General features: G+C 38.5%; 2 protein-coding genes and 1 long non-coding RNA gene across 4 annotated transcripts; 1 reads left to right on the forward strand and 2 right to left on the reverse strand.

The window, feature by feature from the left end:
* Positions 1 to 1370: 1370 nt before the first annotated feature.
* Positions 1371 to 6223, reverse strand: LOC117288525. Its single transcript, XR_004518884.1, has 4 exons — positions 6039 to 6223; positions 4628 to 4725; positions 3670 to 3746; positions 1371 to 2799 (listed from the first exon to the last, which is right to left on the reverse strand). It is a non-coding gene; the product is annotated as an uncharacterized LOC117288525 (long non-coding RNA).
* Positions 6224 to 7844: 1621 nt separating this feature from the next.
* On the reverse strand, positions 7845 to 10467 carry LOC117288243. Of its 2 annotated transcripts, none has more exons than XM_033769021.1 (3): positions 10389 to 10467; positions 9298 to 9391; positions 7845 to 8926 (listed from the first exon to the last, which is right to left on the reverse strand). In XM_033769021.1, the coding sequence occupies exons 2-3, from the start codon at positions 9374 to 9376 to the stop codon at positions 8157 to 8159; spliced, it is 849 nt and encodes a 282-aa protein (XP_033624912.1). In that variant the 5' UTR covers positions 9377 to 9391; positions 10389 to 10467; the 3' UTR covers positions 7845 to 8156. The 2 variants fall into 2 exon arrangements, with proteins under 2 accessions (XP_033624912.1, XP_033624913.1); XM_033769022.1 differs by having other exon boundaries at positions 10409 to 10429.
* Positions 10468 to 14723: 4256 nt separating this feature from the next.
* Positions 14724 to 21686, forward strand: LOC117288620 (myosin light chain 3, skeletal muscle isoform-like). Its single transcript, XM_033769542.1, has 6 exons — positions 14724 to 15180; positions 15281 to 15305; positions 16718 to 16855; positions 18068 to 18235; positions 19294 to 19371; positions 20490 to 21686. The coding sequence occupies exons 1-6, from the start codon at positions 15178 to 15180 to the stop codon at positions 20516 to 20518; spliced, it is 441 nt and encodes a 146-aa protein (XP_033625433.1). The 5' UTR covers positions 14724 to 15177; the 3' UTR covers positions 20519 to 21686.
* Positions 21687 to 22556: the final 870 nt, after the last annotated feature.

Below are 22556 nucleotides of genomic sequence, written 5' to 3' on the forward strand. Positions count from 1 at the left end.
ATGTCTCTTTTTCAACGTTGGGGGCGACTTGTGAAATAATCACTTTGCTAAATGATAATCCTCTCGTAATACTTGGCCTACACAATAATTGTGTAGCTGTCAGACTGGAACTTGTTAAAAGGGTCACGTTATTTTAACCATTACCTAGCATTAATCCCCTTTAATCCTTGTTGTATGACTTGAGAATTTTCCTCCATGGTAATATAAGTATATCATATTTAAAGTCATAATGGAGTAGGCTAACCGGATATTTTCATGAGTAGAGGGAGGGGTTGTGGCAGTTTATTCAGCGTATACCTTCTATGTGTGAATTGTGTACAAACTTCTTCTGATACCGCCCCTCTCTATTTCTACCTCCATGTTTGAATCATCCTTCTCCAGCCCATGTTTATTTCCCATATGGGGGACATAATTCACAGGGACGGGGGGGGGGGGGGGGGGGGGGGGGGGGCAGAGAGAGACGTAATGGTGGGGGGGGGGGGCATAAAAGAACCTTTTATGTGTACCCTGCTTAGTATTCATGACCCCTAAATGAACAGTTTTCATCAATTGCTTTGAAATTTGTACTCTCATTTTTTTTATGAAAACCAAGGTTTATAGACACATGATACAAAATTACACAGTGTGCAACTTCACAAAGTAACGTCGTAAACTATGCAACTTACTCAGTGCGAAATGAAGCACAATGCAAATTATGTATTTATGAATCAGACATTTATTTGAACTTCATTCAAGCAAAATTTACACAATTAGTATAAATATGACTATTCTGATTATAAAAGCCTTTGATGTTACACTCGCCTATCACACACTTGACACCCCAGACTGTTTATCAAGGTTAAATCTTTGGGACATTCCCTTTTCAACTTAACCCGTCATTCGCTGGATACTTCATGTCATGTGACAGACAAGTTTGAAAACAACAAAGGGTAAATTGGCTCTTAATATGTGGCTAAAAGAATGCATAGAGTATTTGTTTGGTTTTAAAGTCAGATATTGTAACCGGGCCACATGCCCAAAATGATATGCTACAGAGAAAAGTAAAACATTTCATGGAATAATATATCAAGAGAAGTCTTTCACCATTACCTTCTGTAAACCCTGTAAGTTATTTGTTTGTAAATCTGTGAACTTTTTTTTGTTTTCTGTGCCTAAAGTGTATAATGGCTTTAACATCTGCCTTATCATAGTACCCATTACATTGTAATTGGGACTATGACAAGACCGATGATAATTAAGGAGAGCCATAGTAAGCCAACAAGGTGGCCTATGAGGATAGCTCCCTCACCTCATCCTCCAATACACTTCACACAGCACTGGCAGCCACTGGTGGGTTTTTTTTCAGGATTTTTCCTGATTTTCTCTAAATATCAATGAGCTCTCACAATTTTTAGGAAGAAGTATAAAGCAGTCACCAAAGGAAGAGAGAAATAGTCCACATTGCATACACAAAAAACATGGCTGTACGTTGTTAAATATCTTTTGCATATTCATATTTTCCCCTGAATGGCATTGAGTGAAGAATTATTCTGGGCTTATATATAGACTGACTGCGTTTCACCTCATTTTTTTTACAGATATTATTTGTTTGAATTGCACAACTGTATAAATATGCATATAAATTGTCTGAAGAAAAATAGTTTTTTTTTGCTAGTCCTCTAAGAATGGAGAACTCCTTAAACCGCATACAGTCTTTCTTTAATAAAACATCAAAAAAAGATAAGATATCCCAGTCAGTTGTCAAAACCTGAAGTAAAAAAAACCTGGCAACTTCTGCAACAGCTACGGGCTTGATCACACGTCTGCCTATTCAACTGGATGACGCACTGATCTTGCCGTAGCTGTAGCCGAAGTGGTCGTTTTTGACACAGCCTAAGACTAAAGCCCGGTTCATACTTCCTGCTTATGCGAATTCGATATAAATTTTGATGTCACAAATTCGCAGTGAATAGTTCGCAGGAAGTATGAACTTGGCTGACAGATCTGACAAGGTACTCGGAGTCAGAAACACTGTGTGATTACCAGGCGTTGTTCCTGGTATTAAGTAGGAGAATGGTATTGAGTACAAGGGTTGACCTACCATGAACACGTGGTATAGGCTCTAATAGACATATCAGGCTATTGAATCACAACTTTTCAGATTTGTCCATAAGCAACAACAAAACAAACCAGACTAAAGTTGAGGGAATATCATGCCTTGAAACATATGGAAAAACCAGAGTGAGAAAGTAAAAGACAAGAACTAACAAAGTACAACTGAAGTTGTTTAAATCAGTCGACACAAGTGTTTGCTAATGTCCGAGTGCTGAAAGGTCATGCAAATGTAGAGTGAGGAAAGTTTTAAAAGACTGTTATCGTGTTTGAGATGTCTTATTCCTCAACAGGCTGCTTTGGAAAACAGTGCCTTTATCATATATTTTGTTAACAGTATAATAATTATGCATCAACATCATCCAGCCGCCATCATAGAGGTAATATGATGACAAAACCATGGAAATACACAGATTTGTACGCACGGCGCAAAGGGCTGGCCGATGAAAAAACTCCATTTGTCCTCTAGGCGAGGGCGCCCTCCTCATCATGTACATAAGGTCGATTGATGATTCCTTTCCCTGTGTACTGGGAACAGGATGAACATTGTGAAAGCTTGATACAAGTCTATTGCGACAAGTCTGATGCATTCTAGTAGCCAGTGGGTAGTCTGTTTATTTTGCCGTCTTACAATACCGTGCATTCACTAGCACTCTGAGTGACTGGTACCACATCTCCCCCATCGTACTCGGTGATAGATCGGATGATCTGTCATTCAAAAGAAGAAACAAAATGGTATTAAGATTATCAGCATTTGTATAAGTTTAGGTCACTTGACTCTTGAAGTGGTGAAGAAAAGCAATATACATAAACAATCTAACAGACTGTTATTTGAATTTGTGATTTGGGCCCGATTTCACATGGACTGGTACCATGTTGGGCACTGGGCCCAATTTCATAAAGCCTGTAAGCAAAAATACTTGCCAAGTACAGAAAACTCATGTTGAGCAAAAATAGGTTACCAGACCAAATACAGTACATTTACCATTAATGTGATTGGTACCCTACTCAATTCTTGCTTAGCAAATAATTTTGCCTAGCATAGAATTTTGCCGAGCAGGATTATCTGCTAAACAACTTTATGAAATTGGGCCCAGGTCTTACAGCCTCAATGTTTTTTGGGGGATACAATGATTTTATTGGATAAAGTGCTGTGACGTAAGCTTTCCATATCTGTGTTATGATTGGTGCTGGAATGTAGTGTTAGCTTGCTTTGTTTTGTTTTAATCACTATGTTATATGTGTACATGTGAACTGACTGTGAATCTCCTTATGAAGTGAATGCTCAAAGGTACATTTTGCAACGTCCGTCAAGCTGGTATCTGATATTCACAAACCTCAAAGTGTGATGTCAAACATTCGGGCTAAATTTCATAGAGCTGTGTATGCACAAAAAGTAGCAATGAGAAGATTTATCTCGCTTGTATTATTATGGGCAATTATTATTCAGTAATCAACAGAATTATATCCGTCAGAAAATTGAACACAAAAACAAGGCCGCTGAACTTGTCCAATCATGAGTTTACTGGCCGGCTACTTAAACCACTGGCACTAAATTTAAGCCCTCAATATTCGTACCTCCTTGTTGACTGGAAATCCTCCATTTTTCAGTTTAGAGAACAACACCTGGCCATTCAGAGTTACTTCAAACGAAGCTGTAAAATAGAAGATATAATAATAACAATAAGAGTGGGTTTTTTTTATAGCGCGCATATCCGCCACTCAGTGAAGAAGCTCTCAAAGTGCTTTAACTTACAGGATTTTCCTGAAATGTATGTGGGACAATGTTTGATTTATGAGACCTACTCCTTTTACATGTACAAACTCATTCTCTTTTCGATAAGTGCACTGGGTTTTTTATGTGCGTTACACAACTCCCGAGACCAACCGCTTTAGCTTAAGGACACGGGTGTCACGACTGGGATTTGAGCCAACACTCTGCTGATTCGGTGAATTCGGTGCTTTTAACCGCTCGGCCATGACACTTCCACAAGCATTTGATGATTTAAGATAACACTAACTCAAACTCAGGTGTCACAACTTGGGCTTGAACCCACACTCCGCTTATCAGAATACCAGTTGATTGATTTCAGTGCTCTTAAAACTGCTAGGCCATAACACTGCAATGAAATTGTATCATTCTTTAATGTAATGTCTGGTCAATGCGTAATTGGGAATTCCATAATGGAGTAGAAACTCAACATAAAATAATGATCAGGAGTTTACGGTATGTCTGCATTTGTGGCTTACTATCCATTAGGTTTGGGTAAGAGCTGTACTATAACAGACAGTAATTGTTACAAAACAGCAAGGGTTATGTTTGTGAATAAGAACTTTGGAAAACTGAGGCCATTGCATAGGGTTGAGGCCATTGTATAGGGTTAGAATCCTGGTCGAGACACGTCCAATGAGAAAGTCAATGAGAAATGTTTGAAGGGGCACCAAGGCAAAGAGCAGGGGCAATGAAGTCCATGGCCTCTGTGGCCTACATGTAATTCCAGGCTCAAATTCCAATACCAATACAAGTTTCACTTACACCTCCTGCCGACCTTGCCATCCACAACCGCTCCAGGGACTGAACGCTTGATGTCGTCCTGCAGTTCCCTGTAGCGGGGATAGTAACCTCACCCACCACTGTACAATCAAAGAAACAAATAAATAAATACATAAGATCTATTCAGTGTGTACTGCAAGAAAATTACAAGTACTGTGCGCTGCTAATACTGCAACTGAACTGTTACAAATCAGTCATGTGCCAGCAGTGAATCCACCTAAAGACTAGTGTGCCATGCATGTTCCTTGAGGTCTAAGAGTAGTGTTGTAATCTGTGTCGAACGATACCTAAGATGTTGTTGGATTTGCTTTTAATAACTTTAGTACGTAACTAGGGTACTTCTGTTCCCCTCGGCACCTGTGAGTGACCAGAAGGGGGACCTATTCGGCCTTGGGAAATAGGATACCTTCGAAACAAATTTACTCAGAAACAAACTGAGCCTTGCTTCATTCGACCCAATTCTAGCTAGATTAATAAACCACATGAAATCTTCACCCTTCATATTGCAACTGCGTGTACGCGTGGATTGCGTGCCATGTGCAAACCATGCCCATAGAATCTTTGAAAGATATAGAATAGAATTACTAGATCGGTCGCGTGTACATACGCGGGTTGTGGCATGGGGGCCGCCATGGCCTATTTCCCGTAAACATTTTCTGTGCGTTGCCGTCAGCACATGACTTGTTGTTGACGTGAGCACCTGACATTTAGCGTGTCAAAGGCCTATCTCCCCTGTTCATTTTCTGCACATCACCTTCCGAACGTGAAATTGTTACCACGTCCATGGTGAACAAAAACTGACACTGGACAGGCAACGGCGCGTATGCGCGGCTGATCTAGTTATTTGAATTCCATATCTATGTATGGGTATGGCCATGCCAGGGAGTGGTGGTGTGACGTAAATTTCTTGCAGCTCTACACACCACCACTTATATAGCCAGTGCCATCATAAGGTTTATCGCCAATAGCAAAATATCAAAAGATGGCGCTGTTGAACCCAAACAAAGATATAGGCGATGCGTGCGCGAGTAGTTCATGTGACAACATACAAATACAATACATCGCATAGCAAACTGCCCCATAATATAATAATCATATATATATGCCTTCCCACATGGCACAAAGCATTGGTTGGGGTTCTAAATCGCGATAAACCCTATTGTCAATTGACTTATTGTTTGATGGTGGTGCCCGTGCATCATCACATCACAGTTAAATTAATCATGGAGGTCATGAACAATTATTAGCCTAATGACTATGAATGATGATCTTTCATTTTTTCATAAGAATAACTAGGCCTACTGGCACTGGGGGGACTGTATACAGTAGTAGCTAGTACTGTACTACGTCTCCTACTACTAGGTCAACATACAATGTCACTAACAACACTTACCAATACTCGATGTGTACCTCTTTAACACCCATTGTACCCGAGAATGAATCAGTTAAAACGACAGACTTATTCTCTTGCTGTGTTGCTTTAGTGTTGTTGCGGAAAACCCGCATAAAAATGAATGAAAATTTTGTTGACTTTTGTTGTTGATCAAGGATCTCTTTCAAAATGTCAACAGAGGGCAGTATTGCAATATAAATAGTCACGCTGCTCGAGCGCGCTCTGCCGACCACCATGCACATAGACTTGATTCAAGTCCCATTCTCGTGTTAGAGGTACCTTCACGCCAACTTTCTATTATATTAATCAAACAACCCGTCATAAAAAGTAGAAGTGCGCACTCGCCGTCAAAATGTGGTCCAGGTTGGGGAATGCAGAGCACTAGGGATTGGGACTTCGGTCAAGTCTACCATGCACCACGCTTTGAAAACAAATCATTGACGAATGTATCCTCCCCTTACCAGTTTTCACGCTATTATGCCTTTTTCTTTGAATTGGGAAAACAATAATGATGCCTTATATCAACCGATGCCCTAATTACCTTCTTTTGTTAATATGAAGTATGCAAACATATATTAAAACTTGATGGACATTGAAATGTTCACACTACACACCGATCTTCGATGACTTCAACTGGCCCCATTTGTTTTGAGTTTTTCCTGTTTTCACGGCAAACAAGAAAGCATGGTTTCCCGGTGAAGCCATACATGGAAGAAACATCTACAGTGACTACAAGTGTTCTTTGAGACTCTGTGTATGACTCTATAGCCAGCAGTTGTCTTCGTTTTAATCAAAATATTTTTTAATGAAATTTTAAAATTACCATGGTAATTTGTAAAAAATAACAAAAATAAATAATTTAATAAAAAGTGTGAATAATCATTGGCTTTCAAATCTGATTTTTAGTTATTTTTTTCCCCTTTTTTTCTCTTAAAATTTATAATAAAGCGTATAAATAAACAGTGATAATTGAATCAACAAGCTGATCGTTTAAATATTAATAATAATATTGATATGAGGGTTAAAAAGAAATCTCCAAAATTAATATTAAAAAATGATATAAGGCACATGGCTTCTTTAAGCCTCTGTATTTTTTTTCCAGAATGCTCAGAAAAATATTCAGTCACATGATTTGATCATCATGAATTGTGAATTGAAATAGTGTTTGATAAAACTTTTTCGGTGGGCAAATATTTTTATATGGCCTCAAACATTATGACATATTTTTGTACCTTGTAGAAATGCCTAAAATACCAAACTTTTTGCATTTACAAGTGCAAATATCCAGTGGAGCCTTACGTGTTTCTAAGTTTTGGTCAAGGGAGAGGAGACTCTTTGCTTGGCAAATAAAACCACACAATTTTTATCTAGGGACTGTTTACATCGCGCACAGAGATGTAAAAGATTTGCCACGATTTTAGGGACACCTCGAAAACAGGACCTCCTACGATATGCCTAGCAAAAAAAATGTTTTTGTTCCGGGATATTACATAAGAAATGTTGTTAAATTCAATTCAATTCAAGAATACATTTATTTCCATACTCTCATAAAAGAATAACAACAGTTACATGTATTACGGAGTAAATCAAAACATTTCAGTAAATAAATAGTCTGTAAAAATGTGTGAAATTATGTGACACACATACAAATAATGAAAAACAATTTGATTTTGAGACCTCGGATTTAGAACTTGAGGTCTCGAAATCAACCATCTAAACGCACACAACTTTGTGTGACAAGGGTTGTTATCACGCAAGTTCGATGGCCGATTGAGCTAAAATCTTCACAGGTTTGTTATTTTATGCATATGTTGAGATACACCAACTGTGAAGGCTATAGTCTTTGACAATTACCAATAGTGTCCACTGCCTTTAAGCAACACACACTAAAACGATGAAGTTTTCAACTTCAATTAAAATTTAAACACGACAGTAAACTTGCAAAGTAGAGGAAAATAAAATAGGGTGGGGGATGATGGATCTACACTAAGGTTAATAATAGAGCAATGGTTTAATCTGCACAAAATAACCTGTTCTTTCCAAAGAAATCCAGTTTTTAACTATAATTAATTGTGGAACTTGCCACTATTAGTCAGTGTATACATGGAGGAAATTGTTTTATAGTTTGGGACTCGGAAGGGGTTCCTGTGTGATTTTCATGTTTTCTTTGTAATACTCAAAATGGCATTGACAAATGACCTCTGACCCCTTGGTGAATTCCACCCAGATAAGATGGGGGTTGTTACCATCCTCCCAGCAAGAGGTCCTAATCTCCTCCCCTACCACTGCCTCTGAGAGGTACCTTATCCACACCTGTTTTGTATTGGAGTAGGCCATGTCATCACGGAAGGCGGACAATGTGCCATTAACTGCTGCCATACTGACACAGTCAAAACCATAGCGCAAATAGTCTGACGCATTTAAGTGCTTGTTGGGGTCTGTGTCGCTTGGCATCACAGTTCTCGCGTTTGAGAAACATTTTGGCAACTTTTCTACAAACTTTGGGTCGCGAAGAGGGTGCTCTCCATCTGAGGGTTGTATCACTTGAATGGAGTTGGCTATTTCAGAAGGAACGGGTATTGGGCGACGAGTCTCCGCAGACACTACAACACAGTGATATCTTCCCTGGGCGAGTACTTCGTCAGTCAGCACATCAACTAACTCTTCAACAGCAGAAAATGAGGTCCTTCCAATGTGGCTATGACTTGTTACCAGATTCACAGCCCGATTCTGCGTTATCTTTGTGTAAAATTTGGGATAAATTGTGAACTGTTGAGCTCGGACAAATAATAAAATTTTTCCAAACACATGTCTCGGTAGGATGTGTAGATTTACAGAAGCCCGCAGCCCTTCAAAAACCTTTGAAAGTTTCCATATGCTCATTCGACCTGGAACAAAAACAAACAAAAAGACTTTTCTGAGTTTACGCTGGCAAAATCAAATAAAGGTAATTAAAAAAAACTGCTGTTTTAATTTAACTTTTTGTGACACTTGCACTGATTGTTTAGTTTGGTCTGGCCAGAGTAGACCAAGTGAAAAAATGAATGCAGTGAGCGGAGTCGCCACTAACACACTAGTGGGCCCAGTCAGGGTATGCCACGCCTTTGTGTTTGGGGCTGTATGGCATGATGTGAACATCTTTTATGTGTCTGCCTAGTGCATGGCATGGCATTTTACACCAACAGTGTCTGTGTATGCATGCGAGATTGTTCTTGTCCAGAGTATTATTGGCTGTAAATATAAAGGGTTAATGTTGTACCTGATTTGTCAAAGGCATCATAAGAAAACTCTTTCAGAATGTAGTAGAAGCGCCCATCCTTGCCTCTCACAGCCATCATGGAAGCACGAAAATCCTCAGGAAAAAAATAAAACATATTAAACAAATAATCAGAAAAAATACACTTTTTTTCCAGTTACACGTTTATTCATCAGAGTCACTCATGACTAGCTTACAAGGGGTGTGGAAATAGCGCCCTCTAGTGTTGATATATTACAACCACTATGGATGCGCTAATAGTCACATGCTGGTAGAAGATGATTGTTGGAGATAGGCAAAAAATTTCTGCCCCATGCCAGAACCGGAGTATGTACACGGGGCCAATCTAGGTATCCTAATGTCATCGGTTTTCAGTACGATAAACAGGAAAAAAATTCACAAACAAAAAGTAAATGTTAAAAAAAAAAAATCATCTATCCAACCTTTTTACGATGACACTTGAACTTTATCAGGTGTTGAAACCTTTTGGTTTTACGTTGCGAGAGATACTCCGCCATTATGCATGACATTGGAGCGACGTCAATCTAGCAGATGATTTTTTTGTTCTGAATTTTCGAGGTTGGATGTTGTTTCTTTGACTCATTTGATTGTTGGCACAATCAATGCACTAGTGGTTTACCCAAAATTCATCATTTTATGTTTGAGCATAAAAACCTATGACAAGAAACTTTATTCTCAGCATGATTAGGAGGCCTGACGAAAATACAGACCATCACCGTGAGTAAACTGCAGAGCTTCCGTCACCGGTGGAGCTTGCATTGTCTCGCGGTAAACGGGAATCTTGATCTTGATCTTGAACTTTAGACCACAATACTATAGGCCCTATTCTATATATGGTGGGTACGTGGGTGTACGGCGTGTGACTAAAATGTAATATTTTGCATTCGAGATGAAAAAGACCTGCATTGTAATTGTATCATTGTAAATAGTTGTATTGTATATCGATATAACTGCAAATTGCGTTCTCTGCGTTCCGATCCCCCTGTCACCACTCCATCCTATTAACTGCATATATCCGTCTGTCTTGAGTGTACAATTAATGTATGTCTTAAAAAAATTAAAACTTTACTCACAAACTCAGCAACACACGAACCTGGTGGTTGTTTACTTTTTGCAGCTGTTCCTCTCACAGTCAGTCACAGTCACACTTCTTCTCTTGCCAGTGCACTATATATATGGAACGCCAAAGAGGCATTTAATCATCGGTGGTGGTCCTATGCGATCGGTGATCAACTTTAGCGAGCGGTGATAAAACACGATCGGTGGTCCATTTTAGCGATCGGTCATGCATATTCAAGATCGGTGATGGTATATAGCGATCGGTCATGCATATTCACGACCGTTGATGGCTTTTTGCAATCGGTGGTCAACTTTAGTGATCGGTGGTGGGTTTGTGCAATCGGTCAACTTTAGCGATCCGTGGTGGCTTTTTGCAATCGGTCAACGTTAGGGATCGGTGGTGGCTTTTTGCAGTTGGTCAACTTTAGGGATCGGTGATGGCTTTTTGCAATCGGTCAACTTCAGGGATCGGTGATGGCTTTTTGCATGCGGTCAACTTTAGTGATCGGTGGTGGCTTTTTGCAATCATTCAACTGTAGTGATCGGTGGTGGCTTTTTTCAATCGGTCAACTTTAGGGATCGGTGATGGCTTTTTGCAATCGGTCAACTTAAGGGATCGGAGGTGGCTTTTTGCAATCAGTCAACTTTAGGGATCGGTGGTGGCTTTTTGCAATCGGTCAACTTTTGCAACCGGTGATGGGATTTTGGGATATCCGAATTTTGCGTCCGGTCGGTGCAGGCCTACTTCAAAACCTATGATTGTGTAGATTGTGGATATTAGTTGTTGTTATTTTCTAGTTCACACCACCATGGAGGAATAAATTACACTCGCCAGCGGGTTGACTGACATGCCAAACATTTTTAGAAGAGTACCATTTTATAACTATGTAAGGGGGAACGCAACAAACATCAAATTAATCAGCTCTTTCTAAAAAGATAATAATAATAATAATAACAAATGGGTAGGAGAGGGTGTGGAAGGGTTATCTATGTCCCACAATTGGTTGTCGTCTTCCGGAAATGGTAGGGACTTTTCGTTTTCGACGACGGATGGTTCTGCGACGGTTGTTCAGCTAAACGTTGTCGTTTTCAGCACAACGAAGATTCATCCCAAGTACTGTCGTAGAAATTGAGGGACGACCGTCCTCAAAGCCGACGCATGCGCAGATGACGCCAAATGTCATCTTTACCGTCGCAGAACCATCCGTCATCGAAAACGAAAAGTCCCTGGTGTATGCCGGGGAAATACAAATATTTATATTCAGTGAAGGAAAATGTTTTTGAACAAGAGTCTCTACCGATAGTTTTGTGTGTAAGGGCAAATAATGGTATAAAACAACTTTGTTTGTGCCAATACTGATTTGGTAACGGCCACCATTGGGCCGGCATTGAACCGACATTGGTCATAATATGCAATTTTCAAGGCAGGGTGTCAAAGCTGTGGCACATCAGGATGTCTTAAGATTGTCGAAACAATTAAAAAATGACAAAGTAATGTAATTTGTTGAGATTTTTTTTGCTATAAAATCTCCCCCAAAATTGTAGATATTAATAAATCTTGATTGCAATAATGTAATAATTTGAAATAACTGATTGCCCAATGTATGTATGTTATCTGGGTATAAAATGGTACTCTTCTAAAAATGTTTGGCAAGTCAGTCAACCCGCTGGTGAGTGTAATTTATTCCTCCACGGTGGTGTGAACTAGAAAATAACAACAATTAATATCCACAATCTACACAATCATAGGTTTTGAAGTAGGCCTGCACCGACCGGACGCAAAATTCGGATATCCCAAAATTCCATCACCGGTTGCAAAAGTTGACCGATTGCAAAAAGCCACCACCGATCCCTAAAGTTGACTGATTGCAAAAAGCCACCACCGATCCCTGAAGTTGACCGATTGATTAATTAATAATTTAAAACAAAATTACGTTTAGAGTAAAGCTTATTTTAAAGCTTCAATTTTATATAAGATTTAACTCTTTTATACACCCCCCCCCCCCCCCCCCCCCCCTAAATTAAGAACTTTATATAGTACGTTTTTCGCTTTGGATTCAATTAATACGTGCCTCTCCGTTTATTACAAGAAAATATTTGTATAATACTTTACCTAGCCTTTTATAAAACGTGTTGAGTGCGTCCCGGTCTGTGTTTGTCCATCACATTCATGATGCACATAATATGTGTTTTCCATCAAAACGGTTTTTGTGTGGTCATTATGTTCTCACCTCCGGGTCTGTTTACACAGGGCTACTTGTATGATTTCAGATTTCCCCTTACACACAAAACTATCGGTAGAGACTCTTGTTCAAAAACATTTCCCTTCACTGAATATAAATATTTGTATTTCCCCGGCATACACCATTTCCAGAAGACGACAACCAATTGTGGGACATAGATAACCCTTCCACACCCTCTCCTACCCATTTGTTATTATTATTATTATCTTTTTAGAAAGAGCTGATTAATTTGATGTTTGTTGCGTTCCCCCTTACATAGTTATAAAATGGTACTCTTCTAAAAATGTTTGGCAAGTCAGTCAACCCGCTGGTGAGTGTAATTTATTCCTCCATGGTGGTGTGAACTAGAAAATAACAACAACTAATATCCACAATCTACACAATCATAGGTTTTGAAGTAGGCCTGCACCGACCGGACGCAAAATTCGGATATCCCAAAATCCCATCACCGGTTGCAAAATGTGACCGATTGCAAAAAGCCACCACCATTCCCTAAAGTTGACTGATTGCAAAAAGCCACCTCCGATCCCTTAAGTTGACCGATTGCAAAAACCATCACCGATCCTTAAAGTTGACCGATTGCAAAAAGCCACCACCGATCATTAAAGTTGACCGATCGCAAAAAGCCACCACCGATCACTAAAGTTGACCGCATGCAAAAAGCCATCACCGATCCCTGAAGTTGACCGATTGCAAAAAGCCACCACCGATCACTAAAGTTGACCGATTGCAAAAAGCCACCACCGATCACTAAAGTTGACCACCGATTGCAAAAAGCCATCAACGGTCGTGAATATGCATGCCCGATCGCTATATACCATCACCGATCATGAATATGCATGACCGATCGCTAAAATGGACCACCGATCGTGTTTTATCACCGCTCGCTAAAGTTGATCACCGATCGCATAGGACCACCACCGATGACAAATTTGATCACCGGTTGCAAAAGACCATCACCGATGATTAAATGCCTCTTTGGTGTTCCATATATATACTGCCCTCTTTCGATTGTTTTAGGAAGGCTGGTTGAATGGAACTGTCGCTGAACTATGGTGCTTGATTTTGGATAGTGTACTACGCGCGGTTGAATGGCCAAAGCGCGCCCGCCAGGGTATGATTTAGTTAACTGGGAGCTTGAAATCTAGACTACACAGGCAAGCTACCATACTTGCCAGTGTAGTCTAGATTTCAAGCATTGGGGGAAAGAGGGTGATTATAAAAATGTTTATCACATTACTCAAATAAATCGTCTTCTTGTGTACCATGTTTAAAGGTTATACTATACACTCACAAAATAACAGGAATTCATTCCTATTAAAGTTGTTTAGCCTTGCAAACTGATCTGGAGCCTTTTTGATGATTTGAGAAGAAAAATGTAGAAGAAAAATGTATTGCAGCTTTAAATTCTGTTTCGATAGCATTTTTTTTAAAGCATTTGGATTTAGTAGCTGTTACTACCAGATGATTATCTCAGGCCCTGTTGAAGTAGAATAAAAGCAAAAGCGTGTTTGTAAACAAAACTTAAAGCGCAATTACATTGCCAAAAGTGGCACCAAGGAAAACTGCGCACTCCTTGTGGCCCGCCCCAAAAATGTATCAGAATATTATTATGTTATCGGCTTTCGAAAAATTGGCAACAAGTTAATGGTGATCATTGACATACAGTGTTTTATATAGCGTTGGTAAAACTACTAATTGTAGTTATTGTTATCCATGATCAGCCCCATCATGACCGATAATAATTGTTACCCCCCCCCCCCCCAAATAAAAAAAAAATCCTTTCTTAGCAAAGATTCACTGGTGATCGTGTTGTATTGAGTGGTTTTACTGGTGTCAGATGCAATTGTGTCCGCCATGCAATACTGTTCGCTTCGGACACTTTTGCATATGCAATCGTGTCCGGGGCTATGCAATCCGGCGGCCACGTACAGGCGTACAGACTGTACATGTATGTGCGCGCGTCGGTAAGCGAGTGTGCGTCACTGAACCTACGTATATGCAGCATGAATATTCACGTATTTTATGGTTGCAGCGAATACCCATTCGACCGAACATTTCCCATGTCATTCATGACATGCACTGCTTGTAAAAAAAGAATGGCGAACGTGTTCCGTCGACAAGGGCGTTTAATTTACTGCAAGGACGGTTTTGCACGGGGGCGGACACAACTCCGGGCTGACAAAATTGCGTTTATGCAGCAGCGTCCGGGCGGACACGATTGCAAATGCAAAACCGTCCGGCGGACATTATTGCATATGTAATAATGTCCTCCGGATAGTATTGCATAGAGGACATAGATGCATGCGACACCGGAAAAAGGTGTATTATACAATGCTACATACTGAGGCAAAGTGTTCATTCATCGCAAACATACCTCGCATTTTATTTTGAGTGTACATACAGTCACTTTGTACTGTAGTTGACAGACTGTTTTCAAAGGGTGTGTAACGTCACGCATGATCGAATCTATTGTTATCGAACACGTTTCATCACTATAAGGTATGCGTGTGTAGACAGCTCCCAACTACACTAGTGCAGTGTTCGCAAACAACACAAAATGGTGAGTTACACTTGCAGTTTTGTATATAAAACTATTTATGTGGATGTTATAAACAGCGTTCATGGTGAATTTATAAACTATTTCTATCCTTTTATTTCAGTCATACTCGAAAACACAATTAAATGGTAAGTTTGTTTTTCACTTTCACTATTTCAACAAATATAATGCACATTGCTGTATAGTTATGCTGTGTATATGTATAGTATTTATGGCTGTTCTCTAAACAAAATAGCAGGGACCAAAACCAAGTTTATGCTAAAACCTTTTCACTTTTACGGAAAAAATGGGTTCATTCTAACAGCCCGCCCGGTGCCCCTTCCGCATTAACAAGACAAACATGACTGAGCCGGTGTCCCGGGATGGGACACCGAATCTCCTGCCACAATATATCACGTGACCAATTTTGTATTTTTTAAGAAACGTTTTAAATTTTTGTCATGGTTCCTGACCATTTAAAGTAAAAGTTAAACTGTTTTTCGTTAGAGCGGGTGATACTCTATGAAATACCATTCACTCAAAATTTTTTTTTTAATGTTTGGAGCAAAAAATCTGACATAGCATCTTTAAGATTATGTGACTTGACTTGTATACCTTTATTTAAAAGAGTGGTTTGCTTAAGATTCAAAAAATAAATCCTTAGCATTTGAAATTCAAATCTAAAAGATTGGATTTTAATCTAAAAATAAAATGGTCCCAAACAACAATCCATTCGGATTAACTTCTAAATCTCTCTCGGAGTGTACACTGCATGTCATATTATCCTGGGAGGCAAAATACTATACACTGGTCACTCACTAGAACATTTTGATAAGTTGAGTATAATTTTCAGATTTGTGTTATAAGTTTTGGATGCACTGACCCCTACATGTTCATATTACAAATTTGATACAAATCTTAATTAAAACTGGTTTTAAATGTGATATTTATGACAGGAACAATATCTTTCTGCCGTAAAGCTATACAAATGGTGGCTTTAACAGTGAAGTCCATGCTCTGTGCCCTTCCCTTGCGTCACAACTAATTTAACATAATATTTTATATTGTCGTTTTAATGCACTTTTGTCTCTTTTTTCATACATTCATCATTATGGTGACGCAATCTTTGCCATAGTCGTCATTTGATCTTTTAAAAAACTATGGCTTAAAGGCAGTGGACGTTATTGGTATTTACTCAAAATAATTATTAGCATAAAACCTTACTTGGTAACGAGTAATGGGGAGAGGTTGATAATATAAAACATTGTGAGAAACTGCTCCCTCTGAACTGACGTGGTTTTCGAGAAAGAAGACAAGTTTACAATTTGAGTTCCCGAAATCAAGCATCTGAAAGCACACAACTTTGTGTGACAACAAAAAGGTGTTGTTTTTTTTGTTCATTATTATCTCGCAACTCTGACGACCAATCAACTTAAATTTTCACAGTTTTACTATTTTATGCAAAGTTGAGATACACCAAGTGAGAAGACTGGTCTTTGGCAATTACCAATAGTGTCCAGTGTCTTTAACCGTACTTTGTTATTTATCCATATTCAACTAGATTTTCAAACAAAGTTTGCATTATACGACAAGCGAGGAGATGGAAATATCGGTCCCGATGAGTTAGGAGATGCACTGCGGGCCTGTGGGCTCAATCCATCGGCAGCGGAAGTGGACGCAATCTCCAAAGGATTCGCTGGTGAGATACATTTCGAGTCATCAAAATGTCAAAATGAGAATCGAAGACAAAAATCCTCCCCTGGGCATAGTCTCGTAAAGATCAGGATTTAGCACCATACTTTACAAATTAATGTCAAGTGAATGGGAAATTTCATGACAAAATCAAATCATGAATTTAAAATAAATTTGCCTACATGTTTTTTTTTAACATCGAGTATCAGTTTCCAAGCCCCAGCTCATGTTTCATTACTGGGGATTTGCAGTAAACAATTTATTTTTATACATTTCCTCTTGGGCATAATATGCATGAGCTCTTAAGAGGTTTATGAAAAATATGTTAAAGTGGCCTCCACACGGTCTACAAAATATGCTTGGGTCTTCTTACTAGATCATTTCACTCCAAAAGGAGGAAAGACTCTACACCAAGTCATCACTTTATATCCAGAGATGTTTGTTGCCAAGCATTGCCCCATTTGTTCTTAGTTCATCTCGCCATCTTCTGTTTTGTCCCCCTCTTTATCTATTTTGGTTTCTTGTACTGTAGTTGTTTTTCACTGTTGTATTTGCCAGGCGACCTGCCAAGCGCCACTTCTTTAATGTTCTTAATAATATCCTTCAAGATGTATTGTATTCTTGTCCTCATTTTCTCCCTGTCATTTTTGAACTCCTATTCCTTCCATGGCCCTCCTACTGTCAACCTTAGTGTTTTTCTCAAGACGACGGAGGGATAGACCATGTCTCTGCACCATGTGATATGACAAATCATATACCTGCCCTTTCGGGATAGGAAGGGTGTGGTCTCGAATGAAGTAGCTTGTGTAACAAGGAGCATGTTCAGACAACCTGTGCAACTGTTAAAGAACGGGGGAAAGGGTTTACAAGACTGGGTTATCGTGACGATTTGCGTTTTTTGTAACGCAGCTTATAGGCTAGGCTAGGCGCATATGTAACAGGATAAAAAGATAAAAGAAAGTAATGTTGCCAATTATTACAGTTAAAAGACACATTTGCAGATTGACTACTCGAAGGAATACTTTAAATATTATTAGCCAATGTGCATCGGATTCTTTGAGCAATTGCTTGACCCAATGCACAACAATTTGACAAAAGGTAATTAAATGTGAATGTTATCTTAAGTGTTTGACAATGGCATCTTGTTTGACTACTTCGGCAGAGTAACAAACTTTCCAGTGGGCAAACTGTTGACTTCAAAATGTATTCTCTGCTGCAGGAAAACGCCTTTCGTTTGACGAGTTCTTGCCCCTGCACGCTTCTCTGCTCTCGACGGCACAGACCAAAGGAACAGCAACAGAGTTCACCGAAGGCTTACAGATGCTTGATCGGGATCGGAATAATCTGGTTCCCGCCTCGGAACTACGCCATGTACTCACTAGTTTAGGTACGATCTCGATATCACAGCCTGATTGGTTTTCCCAGCCAATTGCAACCAAAAAGTAAATTTCATTTTAAAACAGGGTCATTCAGTTTCTGTGTTGAAAGGGACTGCTCCGGTTCATTGGCATGCAACAGTCAAAAGGAGTAAATCAATATCACCAGTTCAGCATTCACTGGTCAAATAAGATCATTTAGTTTCTTAAAAAGCCACCAGCAAGACCTGGTGGCATCCATTCAATTTTATCATGAGTGTAAAACATACAAAACATTCTTTTTGAGAATGGGCAAAGGGTAGCCTTGGATGGCTTTAAAGGCAGTGGACACTATTGGTAATTACTCAAAATAATTATTAGCATAAAACCATACTGGTAATGAGTAATGGGGAGTGGTTGGTAGTATAAAACATTTTGAGAAACAGCTCCCTCTGAAGTGGAGTAGTTGTCGAGGAAGAAGTAATTTCCCAAGAACTTGATATCGAGACCTCAAGTTTAGCATTTGAGGTCTCTAAATCAAGCATCTGAAAGCACACAACTTGTGACAAGGGTGTTTTTTCTTTCATTATTATCTCGCAACTTCGATGACTAATTGGGCTCAAATTTTAACAGGTTTGTTATTTCATGCATTTTATGTTGAGGTAAACCAAGTGAGAAGACTGGTCTTTGACTATCACCATCGGTGTCCAGTGTCTTTAAATTAAACAGATCGACTGAAAGGAATTTGAATGAGAAAAACGAGTTAATGTGTGCATGACAACAATAATATTGGAAAATGAAACTCTAGATTGAGATGGGTTGAGTGGATTAGGGGGAAATGCGTAAATTTGAATATGGGATTGTGTGTGTTTATGAAATTGAATGTGACGGGGAAGCCATTTAAAAGACAATGCTTTTATATTTCTGATTTATTCAATTGATTAACATTGTTGTTATTTCAATTAAGTCAATGTTTCTTGCTTGAATTCCATTCATATACGACTTTCGCACGGATTTATTTAAGAATTTGAAAAAAACTTGTTGACAATAATTATTATTAATTAAAACTTTGAGTACTATTTTCTTGCAGGAGAACAAATGACAGAGGAAGAGGTTGACAAATTACTGAAGTCTTTTACAGACGCAAAAGGAATGGTGAATTATCCAGGTATGTCCTATGTCTAAGCTTTAATTGTTTCTCCCTTACACTTTCGTTGAGAACACCGGCTGGTCATTATAATATGCAATAATTCAATTCTGAAAAAGCACGTCCAAAAAGTTAAATGAACCTTTAATTGCATATTTAATTACCCTGCCGCCACCATCAAGGTTGCACGAAACAATTTCCATTTAACGAATGGATTTGCATTAAATTATAGGCTTATGGCGTCAGTTAATGTGCAACAAGTCATCATTTTTGTATTGTATTGTGCCGTTGTTTTAAAGTCTGTCTATGAAATTAACCTACTGGGACTACAACGCTGCTAGTGGTAGAAATTTAAAGGGAAGGTACACATTTCATAATTGTCAAAGACCAGTTATCTCACTTGGTGTATCCCATCATAACCATAAAATAACAAGTCTGTGAAAATACATTGGGCTCAATCGGTCATTAAAGTTGCGAGAAAATTATGAAAGAAAAAACACCCTTGTTGGACGAATTTGTGTGCTTTCAGATAAGAATAAAATACTTCTAGTTTATTATTTTAGTGAGAAGTTACCTCTTTCTCAAAAACTACGTTACTTCAGAGGGAGTCGTTTTCCACAATGTTTTATACTATCAACAGCTCTCCAATGCTCATTACCAAGTCAGTTTTAAGTTAATGTTGTTTTGAGTAATTACCACACGTGCACCTTCCCTTTAAGGTATTATTGTGAACACCATAAACCAAATGCATGCATTCCTATATATATTTATATATATGCCTTCAACCCTTTCAAGTTGATGCCTAATTTTATGCATTGTATTGACAGAAATGTTTGAACAATTAATTTCCCATGTCAAGTTAACAGTGTTACGTAATAAACCCTTTGCAAGAAAATTTCGTAACTGATATGCCTTTACACGCTGCTCTGTGTGTCTAATGTGCCAGTTTAGTTGAACGATTTAACAATAATTATTCCTAAAAACCACATGAAATATTAACGAGGAATATAGTTGAATAGGTATTAAGCAAATAATACGGTATGATATTTCTATCTAACAAAAAAATGATACAATATTCTGCTTCAATGAACTCAGCAAGAGTAACAAAAAGTAATGATTGAAATAACTTTTTCCCACAGAGTTCGTCAAACGAATAATGTCCGGTTAGACAACCATCGACGACAGAGGGGGCCTCGGAAATTGAGACACAGTCCGACCCGGAGGGGTGCACCACAACAAATAAACTACCTTAGCAAAAAGGGCTTTAAAAAATATATTAAAGTCTCTCAGCCTTTTGAAAACAAAACGAATATGATTCCGTACAACTACACTTCAGATTTCTTACAATTTTTAGCGGTCAGCCGTTTGGAATGTTTTGCTAATTACACCAGAAAAACACATAGAAATAATGTGCTTTCTCCCAAAATGACTTGAAGTCAGTTTTCGTGAAGCACTTATCCACTTTTAAAGAATAAATTTATCGAAGTGTCCTCAAAAGTTGAAGCACAGAGCCCCAGTTTGTGATAAGTTGTTACCATTACACAATTATGCACGACCTAAAACGTTATTATTTAAAAGAATTTGAGTGTCTAAAATCATTTGCGATAACAAGTTTGGCGCATGAATTTGTGCCTATGTGGTGCATCCTGAGGCAGACCAATGCGTGACTGTGCCAGTGCAAGAACACCTCGTCACCAACGTTCCCCATTCTGATTGATACCAAGTAGGCCCCTCGCTTCGTGCACCAGCATGTCTTCCAGAGCCACTTATATAGCAATATTTTTATAATTTAAATAGTTTTAACGAAGCATAACTTTTCAGATTCATAATTTGGTAAACAAATGTAGATAATGTATCTCTATAGAAAAAAACACCCATAAAGACTAAGATGTAATTAAACGAAAGCGATACCAACATGCCGACTAAAATACAATGATGAAGTTTCATTGAACTATTGTGATTGTAATAGGTTTTTTGGAACTTATATAAAAGGTATAGAGTTAAGGTTTGTGACAAATATTGAGCACTTTGACGTAATTATTTGAACGACTTAGAATCCCAACATAAAATATTAATAATAAAATAACATCTGACTAATTAAAATACAATTTTGAATATAGTCGTTTGTGCCGTTTAAATATAATTCTATTATAAAGTTGTACGGGCAACTTCATATGATTTAGTTATAAAGAACTATTGTGATTGTACAGTTTTTTTTTAAACTTATATGAAAGGTATAGAGTAAAGGTATGTGACAAATATTCAGCAGTTTGACGTATTTTAACGACTTTAGAACCCCAACATAAAATAATAATAATAATAAAATAACATCTGAAACAAAACTGTTGTTGCTGTTTGTTTGCTATTTGTTTGGTGAAGTTGCTAAGCATTATTGTGGAATTCAGCCCATGTTCGTTCAATCAATCGAGTGACAAGGATTCCAGTACAGTGCGCCGATGGACTTTTTCGTGTATTCCAATATTGACAAAAAAATGTCATAAAGTGTTGGCGCTTTTCCAACGTCGGCTTCGGCGGTTCTAGTAATTCCTTCATCTGTGTTTTGATACTGATCAAAATTTATAATCTTCTTAAAGATTAATATAATCTAACCCTACATAAGTACATCTGTCTTGAGCATTCATAGATTTCCTTAGAATTGCAGGTTTCGTTTTTTATGTGTTAACAAGAATCGACTTCCTCGATGTATGCGATTGGGTTGAAAAAGGTCGATACCATTGCACACCATTGGAGTCCCCCATGACACAACACGGTCCATTGACCCCTGTGATGTATATTCACTAGTCTGCCGTATGGCTGACTAACACCATTGTATCATCATTCAAATTTACCCCAATATCCTCAAACGATTAATGTCCCCCAGCTCGTCAGACCTCAATCGATTCTGAAACCTCAACCAATCCTATATAGGAGGTCAATATTTAAAAAGTGACACCGGACTTTATCAGAACGGAATTCTGTTGACCCAAACTTCAAACAAGTTCATAATGGTAGAGCACAATTGATATTATTAATATAGACTGAAGGTTAAAAATTATCATTCTGTCAGATACCAAACAATGGCACCAGAGGTCTCGGGTCAGTGACAGACCAGAGGCAAAATGATTTTCTTTCACTCAAACTTTCGAATAAAAAAAGGTCAGTGAGATGTTGAAGTGCCAACTTTGGCTGGCAGTGGATGCTAAAAT

This window comes from Asterias rubens, chromosome 3 (genome assembly GCF_902459465.1).
Source record: "Asterias rubens chromosome 3, eAstRub1.3, whole genome shotgun sequence".
NCBI classification, from domain to species: domain Eukaryota; kingdom Metazoa; phylum Echinodermata; class Asteroidea; order Forcipulatida; family Asteriidae; genus Asterias; species Asterias rubens.

What these genes read in the sequence shown, in the direction of transcription:
- LOC117288243 (XM_033769021.1), bottom strand. Translation starts at nt 9,376, where the DNA reads ATGATGGCTGTGAGAGGCAAGGATGGGCGCTTCTACTACATTCTGAAA. An exon ending in TGATGCCTTTGACAAATCAG is followed by an intron (nt 8,927 to 9,297) that starts GTACAACATTAA and finishes TTTTTGTTCCAG; the next exon opens with GTCGAATGAGCATATGGAAA.
- LOC117288620 (XM_033769542.1), top strand. An exon ending in CTCGAAAACACAATTAAATG is followed by an intron (nt 15,306 to 16,717) that starts GTAAGTTTGTTT and finishes ATATTCAACTAG; the next exon opens with ATTTTCAAACAAAGTTTGCA. An exon ending in AGGAATGGTGAATTATCCAG is followed by an intron (nt 19,372 to 20,489) that starts GTATGTCCTATG and finishes TTTTTCCCACAG; the next exon opens with AGTTCGTCAAACGAATAATG.